The sequence below is a fragment of the Plenodomus lingam genome, assembly GCF_022343315.1.
Source record: "Plenodomus lingam strain CAN1 chromosome Unknown contig_21, whole genome shotgun sequence".
Lineage (NCBI taxonomy): Eukaryota > Fungi > Ascomycota > Dothideomycetes > Pleosporales > Leptosphaeriaceae > Plenodomus > Plenodomus lingam.
The window spans coordinates 866091-877861 of NW_027093938.1; the positions used below are offsets into that span (position 1 = coordinate 866091).

At 36.9% G+C, this 11771-nt stretch overlaps 1 protein-coding gene across 1 annotated transcript; it reads right to left on the reverse strand.

Moving 5' to 3' along the window:
* Positions 1–97: 97 nt before the first annotated feature.
* On the reverse strand, positions 98–2185 carry ABL7 (Abscisic acid cluster transcription factor abl7; the record flags this gene model as incomplete). The annotated part of the gene is made up of 6 exons (XM_066096703.1): positions 98–307; positions 393–498; positions 577–887; positions 963–1506; positions 1571–1862; positions 2155–2185. The coding sequence occupies 6 exons, from the start codon at positions 2183–2185 to the stop codon at positions 98–100; spliced, it is 1494 nt and encodes a 497-aa protein (XP_065953398.1).
* Between the last annotated feature and the right edge of the window lie 9586 nt (positions 2186–11771).

Consider the following 11771-nt stretch of genomic DNA (forward strand, 5'->3'; position numbering starts at 1 on the left):
TGTCACGATAGAATGCCGATAGGTAGTAAATCCACTAAGATACTTGTTCCTTGAGATTAACTCGCTCGCTTAGGAAACATTACTATGTGATAGAGGCTTATAACAATGTTGTTTCCAGTCCATCAAGGACATCGTCTGGGATTTCTTTTGCCGATCGGTGGATATCTCTCAAAAGGCTCAGAACCTTTGTCATTGCTCTTATATTACGACGGCTTTCACTTGTAGCGTCTGGGTCAGACATCTCAATCCTCCTCTTCCCACTGAAGTCAAAAAAGCCGACTAAAACTGTTGGCAAAAATGGATGGACCTTTTTTTTTTGAACAAAAAGTTAGGAAACCGAAATCAACAGCTCGGCAAAGAGACCCATGAAACAGGGAAATTCGACAACTCACTTTGAAACCACTAAAGCACAACAGACTCTCAGCCACTCGCGTCCGGTCTTTGGCCGCTATATATGCTTGCTGTTTGTACACCGAGCGTAGCTCTTCTTGCTCTGCACTATGCCATTGCCAAAGATCAGCCGTCTCAACCAGGTGAAGGATTAGGGTTGGGACAAAAAAATGTGTGAATGCTAACATTGGATCATCTCCGAAAATGTTGGGTGTTGACTCTGGAGCCTGGAGCAGTCGCCTTTGTTTCTCTATAGCACTCATGAGCCAATTGTGCCTCATCCAGAACTTGGTGCTCTCATTGCCACTGCCACCGGCAATTGAAACCAGTCTTCTATGGGTCGCACAACAACCGTAAAGGGCCATCAAAGCCACGCATGTAGCGAAAGGTGAGAGTGAATCATCGTTACCTTCACCCATGACCTCGGATAAAAGTGGCATGTTCGTGTCTTGCGAATGTTGGAAGCTCGCCTCTGAGGCCGGTACACGCATGCGGATCTGCAGGTCGTACATTAGCGAAGCCCCCTGGAAGTGGCCTGGGGAAAATAAAGAATGCCCATGTTGAAAACCCACCATTTCTTCGGGAAGCGCCCAGTTCAAATCGTCCCGTGTGTTCAATAGACGATCGAAGCAAAATGCTAGCCAGAACGTTCTTCTTTTCTCTTCCATGACTGCAAAATCTTCTTCGGTCGCAGTTGTAGTGTGGCTTCCAACTTGAATCAGACAATCGGAGGCGTCGAGATCGCCAAGACGGCATCTCTGTACCAGACGCAAGGCGCGGGATGTCGCGGATGACGCCTGGCTTTTATCCATACGCATATGTTCATAGACGGCTAGCAGTAACCAGGATTGTATGTGCTCAATCTGGATATTTTTGGCACCCCAAGGTAGAGTGTGTTCGTTGCTTTCTAGGCTTTCCAGGCTCTGTAGCGTCTCAAGGTATAGCCTCTCACCAATGTCGTGGTATCGAGCAGAGAATGCTGCGGCGGAAGTGCGTATCGCCAAGCGCAAGCATACGCAAGCGGGCAGTGGATCCTCTTGTTCCATCAATGTTATATACCGAGCTTTGTGAATGATCGGGGCTGATTGATATACTCGGTCGAAGAATAGCTGCTCCCTGTCAGGCAGCAATTAGAAGAATGTCAAATGTAAGTATTTGTCTTTGGGAATAGTTGGCTCACAAGTCGGCCTGTACTAGAGCTGATAGGGACAGACTGCTCAACGTGGAAGATATATGAGAGTCGTGTGATTCGGCTCCCAAGGCCGGATCTAACGGCGTCATGCCATTTTTTGGCCAGGAAGTTGATGAGGCGATACCAAAGATCAATGTTTCCATGCTCTCGGGCTCAAATACATTGACATTGGGCTGTATACACTGTGAAAATTCATCCGGCTCCGCCGCAGTCGAATCTTGGAAATCGTAAGTCATGTTCCAGGTTGCATCTTTGGCGGCGAGTTGTTGCTCCAACGTCCCTGACCATGCCTATTAGTGTTTCCTGTCGTTTATAGGCGTCGAACTATCCCTCATAGCAGCTCACTAATTCGTGCCCGTAATGCCTGCAACTGTCCCTTCTTGGGACCGCGTTTTCGACTGTCACCAGGAAAGACACATTCGCTTTCCGACAAAGCACAAGTCCCACACTGAGGGCGGACGCGGTCACATTTCAATTTCCGGCGACGACACTCGTCACATGATAAGCTTGTTCGTCGATCATGCGTTGTATCCATGGTAGAAGGGTTTTGTCTCAACTGTGAGTATACTCACCGTGGGTCAGGTAAGTGCCAGATATTTGCATGATGCGCACAAACCAGTTCCGTGTAGTATAGGAAGGCCTGCAAGGCGAAGGCCAGATCCAAGGGATCAACAAAACCCATTCAGTAATACTTCACTGCCTCATCATGCAACCACCCTGCAGCTCAGGTGAGTGTGAACAGGATATAGACACATTCGGTTGCATACCGACTAGTCCCCGTACTGTTAGAGAGCCGGATCGAGCCGGGCCTCTGGGGTATCTAGACTGGGCGAGATGACGGTGCAGGGATGGCTAGAAAATATTTAGTATAATACGGGAACTAGCCGGCATACAACCTGATGTGCTTACATCTTCACGCTTCTGCTCGCCACAGGAAGGGGGTTTGGTCTTACGGCCAGGGCTCGCTGTTTCAGTCGCGCCGTCGGGAAGTGGATAGGGAACGACGGTGAGTTGATTATCCTGCAGAACCACAAAGGGAGCTTCGGTCCGATGGCTGACCACAGGCCGCGCTGTACTGAATCTATTAGACGTCAAAATCCTAGTTAATATTTCTCCAAGAGCGACCGAAGATCTGGCCTAAAGTTGATATTTTTCCAAATATTGGGTTTTCTGATCGCTAGCTTCATCTTTTGCATAAGAGATGGAACCCGTTGTCGGCAGACTGTGACTGATTTTCTAGGGATGATCTAATGTGTCAATTTCAAAACGTCACATGTAAGCAGGTAGGACATAAAACCATGGCGCTAACAATGTTGTGGTTATCTTTGGCAGATCTTTAACTGGATGTTCATCAGCGGCGTTGAACTCCGTCAGACTCCTCAACCAATCACAATACATTAAAAATCTCCTTATAACTATTCCTCAATATGACGATACTCGCCGCATAATTATAGGACTTCAGCAATGGCTGATATTATGCTGTAATTAAATACAAGAATGAGGCAAAAAATACAATTCCGCACATTGCTATAAGGGATGTGTCTCTAAAGGTTAGTGTTGAAGGCGTGATCACTAACTTAGGAATTTAGTGGCAGCTCTATCATTGCATTGTAACTTGGCATTAAAACAGGTCTCGATCAATACACACATACTCGATGTGGACCTCGCTCGTATTAAAGGATGAGTTGGCCTCAAAATCAGCGTCTAGACCAGCTTTGCGAGCAAATTGAGTGAAGATCCTCGTAAGCAGAGGTAGTGGAGATTCGTGTCAGCGCAGGGTAGGGTGGTAAATGGGTATAGGTTGGGTTAGGGTTAGGTTGGCTTATGTTAGACCCTGAACCTAACCTAAACCTAATCACAAATTTTCGCACAGGCTATAGACTTAGGTTAGGTTTAGGTCGCACAGGCTATAGGCTTAGGGTAGAGTTAGGTTACATAGACCTTAGGCTTAGTGTGGAAATTTGGATCACTAAGGTTAGTGTTGCAGGAGGGATATCAATCGGATCACGGAGCATCTTGATCCGATCAACCCTGATCAATACCCCTGTATGACCCACTATCTGATCGACTGCCAGCTCACTGCTAAGTGCCTAACAAAAAGCAGGAGCTCTAGTAAGGAAGGTTTACTAATTATTCACCTTCTAGTAAGGGTAGCTAAAGCTCTATATATATAAGTACGATTATAGTAGATATAATCTAATAATCTATCTCCTAAATTATTCCTAACCTTAGTAATCTAAATTTCTATAGTTATAAGCCTAGTTCGCGCTTTACCTTATTAAAGATTATCCTATCTATTTAAGTGTATTATTTAACTTAGATACTAAGCTAGCAAGCTTTACTCTTTCTTTATACTATTTCTTAAGCAGAAGCTTACTGTTGCAGGAGGGATATCAATCGGATCACGGAGCATCTTGATCCGATCAACCCTGATCAATACCCCTGTATGACCCACTATCTGATTGACTGCCAGCTCACTGCTAAGTGCCCAATAAAAAGCAGGAGCTCTAGTAAGGAAGGTTTACTAATTATTCACCTTCTAGTAAGGGTAGCTAAAGCTCTATATATATAAGTACGATTGTAGTAGATATAATCTAATAATCTATCTCCTAAATTATTCCTAACCTTAGTAATCTAAATTTCTATAGTTATAAGCCTAGTTCGCGCTTTACCTTATTAAAGATTATCCTATCTATTTAAGTGTATTATTTAACTTAGATACTAAGCTAGCAAGCTTTACTCTTTCTTTATACTATTTCTTAAGCAGAAGCTTACTATTGCAGGAGGGATATTAATCGGATCACAGAGCATCTTGATCTAATTAACCCTAATCAATACCCCTATATGACCCACTATCTGATTAACTGCCAGCTTACTGCCAAGTGCCTAACAAAAAGCAGGAGCTCTAGTAAGGAAGGTTTACTAATTATTCACCTTCTAGTAAGGGTAGCTAAAGCTCTATATATATAAGTACAATTATAGTAGATATAATCTAATAATCTATCTCTTAAATTATTCCTAACCTTAGTAATCTAAATTTCTACAGTTATAAGCCTAGTTCACGCTTTACCTTATTAAAGATTGTCCTATCTATTTAAGCGTATTATTTAACTTAGATACTAAGCTAGCAAGCTTTACTCTTTCTTTATACTATTTCTTAAGCAGAAGCTTACTTATTACTCTTCTACTATAAGTAACTAAATCCTAAAGGGGGATATCCTACTTACTAGATTAACTAACTAGCCTACCTAGTATATTTAATTTAGATACTATGCCCTAACTAAAGGGATCTAGGTAGAGGTAGACCCTAAGGCTTAGGATACTAAAAATCACTTTAAGAATAAACCTATTAAGCCTAATATGCTAATAGATATCGCGCTATCTAATATAATAAGCAAGCAGTATAAACTTAAAATAGCTTAGTACTAAGCCTACTTATTAGATTAGGTATTAAAGTTATTAGTAATCTAGAACCTTTTTATATAGGTTAATAATATAGTAGATTAAGGGATCCTTACCCTAGCCTATATAGAGCTTATTAATTAAGGAAGAGTAACCTTCTAAGCACTTATCTAAGTACTCTGTAATAACCTAGCGCTAACTAATTTAAGCGCTGCAACACTAGCAAGATTATAGTATAAAGCTTATCTTGCTAAGGTAAAGATAAGTAGCTAAGATACTAATTACTAGTAGAAGGAGTAGACAATCCTATATACGCGAGCTAAGGTATATAATATTCCTAATATTAAAGGATAGCTTATAGTATAGGACTATCCTAAAGCTCTATTTACTAGGATCTTACTAGATTAGGGTTAAACTATATTTTAAAGGATTATTAAAAAGTTACTAGTAGGAGAGCTAACTTATAACCTTCTATAGGTTACTAAGATCTACTTGTTACTACTCTAAGAAAATAATATAAGATTAAGCTCTAAGGGTCCTAGAGTGTTTGCAATAATAGGAGCTCTACCTTCTAATTAACCTAAGAAGGAGTCTTTATACCTATATAGTAGATCCTACCTATAGAAACCTCCTAAATACAAAAATATTATTAAAGCTTAGACTAATATAGGTAATAAGCTTACTACTACTTAATAATTAGAGATTAAGAAAAAGATTAATAGGAATTAAAAATTTAAAGAGTTAAGAAAAGCTCTAATTAAATCCTATCCTATTAATTAAGATTATAGTAGTAAGGCAAGCGCAATTACCTATCTAGGCAGTATCTAGGCAGCACTAATTAACCCTATATTAATAGCAGAGAAAACAAACAGGATCTATTTAACTATAGACTTTAAAGCTTACGCTCTATTAAAGAGCACTATCTTTAACAATAGGGGTGTAGTACACCTAGTTAATAATATAAGCTACCTAGAAGAAAGCTTATTTAGATTAGTTAAATATAAGATAGTTAAAGCAGGAACTTAAGCTTTTCTAATCTTAGGTAGAGGGACTAGAGTAATCCCTAATACTCTTAATAGACTAAGAGGTCTAAAAATAGAAGATTTAGTGCTTACTAACGTAGTGTTAGTAGAAGGTTTTTATATAAATATTATATTAGAAGCTTAATTACTTAAAGTAGGAGTTTAGTTCCTTAGGCTAGATACTACCTTATAGTTTAGATTATTAGGAAAGAGCGTTGTATTAGCTAAGTTACTGCGTAAGTTTAACTTAACTTTCCTAGAATACAAGCCCTCTACCCCTTATTAAATAATCTAAAGCATAGTGCCTAAATAACCCTAATAATCCTAGACAACTTACCTAAGATATAACAGTAAGGAGCTTTAGCACTAACAATTAGGCTATTTAGGACCTAAGGCGCTTAAAGCTCTAGTTAAGTTAGTAATAAATATTAGGATTAAAGGAACTCCTAGGAGCAAATGCGAGCACTACGCTATTATACATGCCTAATAGGTTATATTAAGACGACTAAGGGAAAGATCACTACGTCTATACTACTAGGTATTATAGGATCTATTTAATATACTAATAGGTATAGCTTATAAGTAATAGATCTTAGTATTAAAGTGCGACTACTTAGGAAAGCTTTATACCTATCTACTATAAGCTAAAAACCTTAATAAGATTATATAGGTGTTTAAAAATTTTAAGAGCTTAATACTTAACTAATATAAGCTTAGTATAGTTAAGATTATACAAGACAACAACGTTGTAACACTCCCTTAGCGTAGCAAATCTTATTTTAAGATCTAGGTAGCTAATAATAGTATTAAAATTAAGAGCTTACCTATATATACCTATAAACCTAATAAAGGAGCAGAAAGAGTAGGGTAGGAGATTATAACAAAATTAATTAAAATAAGGATTAGTGCTAACCTACTAACAAAGCTCTAGCCTAAAATTATTAAAGTAGTAACTTAGCTCTATAATATAAGCCTGTCCTATACTTATAATATAATATTACCTAATAAAGTGCTAGATTGTTAGTTTACTAGATACTTTAGGTAGTGGCAACTAGAGTAGATAAGGGAGGTAACTACTAATCTCTGCCCTAATTAGAGCGGAATATACGCCTATAGCTATTAAGCTTACCCCCTTAATAGAGATTAAGTAGCTAGGCGTTACAAGAGGGTTTTTAAGGTAAACCCTTAGGGTTATATTAGATATCTAGTAGGATATAGAGCATCTAATATATATAGGATATAGATCCCCTTACTTAATTAGATTATTATAACGCAGAATATTACCTTTAATAAGGATCTTTTCTATAAAGAAAAAGATCTAAAGTAGCTTTAATAGTTAGAGGCTTAAAAGATAGTTAATATTATTAGTAAAGATAAGATCTATAATATAAGAGAAGTATATAAAGAGCTTAATATCTTTAATTAGCTTTGTATTATAGTAGAGCAATATAAGGAGTCTAGTAAGCAAGGAGGACTAAACCTAGCGTAGGAGCTAGGGGGTAGGGTAGAGCTAGAGAAGGTAGATAATTAGGCTAGCTAGCCTAGTAATTCACAACCCCCTAAGCAGACACCTCTAGCGTAGGTACTAAGTATAGCTAGCTTAGCATAAAGGATCTATACAAAGTCCCCTAAGCTAATAGAGCTCTAAACTCCTAAACTAATACTAGAACTAAACTCTAGTATAGGAGATAAAAGATCTATATAGGTTATAGATTAGGGTCTTACTACCTAAGATAGTAGTAATCTAACTTACTTTAACGCTACAATAGGTAGCTCCTAGGAAAGACCTAGAGGGGAGAGTGCTATTAGTAGGTCACTCTATAAGAGCACAGAGATAGGAGAGGGCACCCTATCTAGCTCTTATAGGGGTAGTAAGCAGAGCTCCTACCTACCTACTTTAGGACTAGATTCTGTATCTCCTACAGATCCCTTATAAGCAGCACCTAGAGCTCCTAGAAGAAGTAGAAAACTATAAGTTAAAGGACTACTACTAACGCGTGTTAGTAAGCAAGCTTAGGGACAGGACCCTAATAAACCACTAGAAGGCTCTATAAGTGCAAGGATATATATAGTAATAGATCTATTAGATATAAATCTAATTAGAAATCCCTTATATAATCTTTTAGTATATCCTAAACTAAACGCTATAATCTACGCTATAATTATAGTAGTAATAGGGAGTAAATCCCCTAAAAAGCCTAAAAGAAATACGCACTAGGACGCTCTATAAAAAGAGCTAAAATAATAGAAGGATCTCTATAACCACTAAATAGGATAGCAATTTAGAGACGTAGTATATAAAGAAATTAATACTCTACTAAAAGCTAGTACCTAGGAGGAGATTAATAGGCTAACTAAAGGAGAGCGTCTACTCCTACTTAAATAGGTGTTTACATACAAGCTTAATTAGGATAGTTACCTAATTAAGTGCAAAGCAAGGATAGTAGTAAGAGGAGATCTATAGCTTACTAACTTAATTTATTTAACCTACGCAGCTACCCTAGCAGCTTAAACCTTTAGGACTATAATAGCTATTAGAGCTAAGTTTAACCTTAAGATATATTAATATAACGTTGTTAGAGCTTTCCTTAACGCCTTAAGGGATTAACACCCTATAGTTATCTGCAAGCTACCTAAAGGATATTAAATACCTAGGAAGTGCGTTAAGCTTAAACGAGCTCTATATAGATTAAAAGACTTACTATTATTATAGTATAACAAGCTCTTAACTATACTCTAAGAAAATAAGCTTATTGCTTCTAAAGAGGAGCTATGCCTATTCTTTAATAGAGATTATAGTATCTTGTTAATATTCTATATAGACAATATCCTATTGCTCTATTACTAAAACTACGCAAGCTAAGCTTACAAGGTTATCTAAGCTCTAAAGCAAAGATATACTATAGAAGAGAAGGGACCTGTAAGCTAGTTTCTAGGGGTAAGAGTAATCTAGGATAGAAAGAGACAGATAATAACGCTTATTTATAATAAATACATTAACAAGATTGCAAAGAAATTTAATCTAGTAGAGATAGGAAAATTCCCTACTATACTACTATTAAGTAAAGATATTAAAAAGAGCACTAGAGAAGCCACTAAAAAGGAGATTAAGGACTATTAGGAGCGCGTTAGATTAATCCTTTACACCTTAATTATAGTGCGCCCTAATATTGCCTATATAGCCTCCTAGCTCTCCTAATACCTTACTAACCTATCTAAATAACACTTTAATATAGTTAATTAAGTAATTATCTATCTATACTAAACTTAATACTAATTAATCTAATATAGGAATAGGGATCCTAATAAGCTTATAATATATAGTAATACGTTATTTGCTAATAATATTAATACTTAGCAATTATTACATAGATACCTAATTACGCTCTTTAGAGGACCTATTATTTAGAAGGTAGCTTAATAAGTAACTATTACTACTTTAACTACTAAGGTAGAGCTCCTTGCGCTTAAGCAAGTAAGTAAAGAAGTAATAGCGTTAAAATACTTTTTAACTAAAATACACCTTACTTTAGATACTACCTAGACAATTAATTATAATAATTAATAAACTATTAGGTTAGTAGTAGGTAATAATAAAAGGATTACTACTAAGCTATACTATATAGATATTTAAAACATATAGCTTAGATAAGAGTATAAAAAGGGATCTTTCTATATTACCTACCTACCTACTAGTAATATACTAGCTAATAGGCTTACTAAAAACCTAACTACCTAATAATTTATAAGGTTTAGGGAGCACCTAAAGTTATATAATAGTAGAGTATATATTATATAGTATTAATTAAAGTAAGGTAGTATATAAGATCTATTAATATATAATATAAGAATAACTAACTATAGCCTACCTCTCTATTATTAACTAGGTAGCTTCCTTAAGGAGCTCTATTACGCGCGCAAAGCGTGCCTTAGAGTCTATAGGGAGCTACCTAGGTTGCCCTAACCTAGGATCTATAGGGGGAACCTTAGAGGAGCTAGAGTCCTTATCTTCTAATAAGGAGCTCTAGGCGCCCTTAGCTATAGTAGTAGCCTTGCGCGCAAGCTTAGCAGCAGTAGTAGCAGCTTTTACTAGCTCCTACTGCTTAGCCTTACTCTCCTTAAGGAGCACTAAGACCCTCTACTTCTTATCCTTAAGAAGGTCTTAGCTCTTACCTACCTACTTTCTTACTAGGAAGAATAGCGTAGAATATTAGGCAAGCTTAGGGCTATTAGTTTATTAGTATAAGATCTTACTAAAGTATTATAAAGGAAAAATTCTTATATAGATTATATATATTAGGATATAGCTATACCTAGAGGAGCACTACTAGCACTAAGTCCCCCTACTAGAAGAGTTATAGCACTTGCTATTAGACTTATTAAAGAGTATAGAGTGTAGATAATTTAGATAAGTTTTAGTATAATAAATACTAGGCTCTCTATAATAGGAGGATCTTAGGGTCTCCTTAGGAGCTAGAGAGGGAGTAGGAGTAGGAGTAGGGATAGGGGGCAGGGTCTAGGGAGGAGCGGGAGCTAGAGTTAGAGCTAGAGTAGTAGGAGCTAGAGTAGGAGCAACCTTCCTTAGCTTTGTAATCTTAACTATAGTAGTAGTAGCTGCGCGCTTAGCTACTACACGCTCTATAATAGCCTTACACTTAGTAGTAGCGCGCTCTTCTTTAGTAGTAGTAGCTTTAGTAACTGTAGCTTTAGCTATATAGGAGGTAATAAGGGTAGCGTAGGTAGAGTAAGTATAAGTAGTAGTTTTTAACTTTAACTAAGATATAGGTTAGTAAGGATATAAGTATAGTTTAGATCTTTAAGGTTATATAATCTTATAATTTAAGCTATAGTAAAAGATTATAGTTAGGTAGATAGAGTTATAGAGCTTAGTCTAGATAATATCTACACGCGCAAGCGTAGGCTAAATAAGGAAGGCGCGCTAGTTAGTATCTAAAGGGTAAGCTAATTTAACCCTTTAGATATACAACACTCTAATTAGCTATACTACCTACTAACTATAGGCATAACTATAATAATAAAAGATCTACCTATACCTAGGGGGTGTGTTATAGGAGGGATATTAACTAGATTATAGAGTATCTTAATCTAATTAACCCTAATTAATACCCCTATATAACCTACTATCTAATTAACTACTAGCTTACTGCTAAGTGCCTAATAAAAAGCAGGAGCTCTAGTAAGGAAGGTTTACTAATTATTCACCTTCTAGTAAGGGTAGCTGAAGCTCTATATATATAAGTACAATTGTAGTAGATACAATCTAATAATCTATCTCCCAAATCATTCCTAACCTTAGTGATCCAAATTTCCACACCTATCTAAGTTTTATTTAAATTAGAGCCTTACCTAGGTAGTATACACTTCTAGTATTACGCGTATATTACGCTAACCTAGTATAGGGTTCTTTACTTCTAGCTCCTCTAATTAGTTAATATAGCTAAAGGGTAGAACTAGCGCACCCTTTAGATACCTATTTAGGACTAGCGCACTTTCTAGGCCCCCTAGCTCTACTATATTTACCCTACTAAAGTAGTTATTATCCTCTAGGACTTAAGTCTAGGGGTCCTATAATAACGTCTTAATTTATTCCTATAGATAATCTTGCCCTAGTAGGTTAGCTACTATAATTCCCTATACTTCCTGCCTAAGAAAAGTAGCTACTATTTAGTTTAGGCTTAGGCATATTATTCCCTTAAGCTCCTTATTCTTTACTTCTTTAAACTATACTTTTCTTCTTATTACTA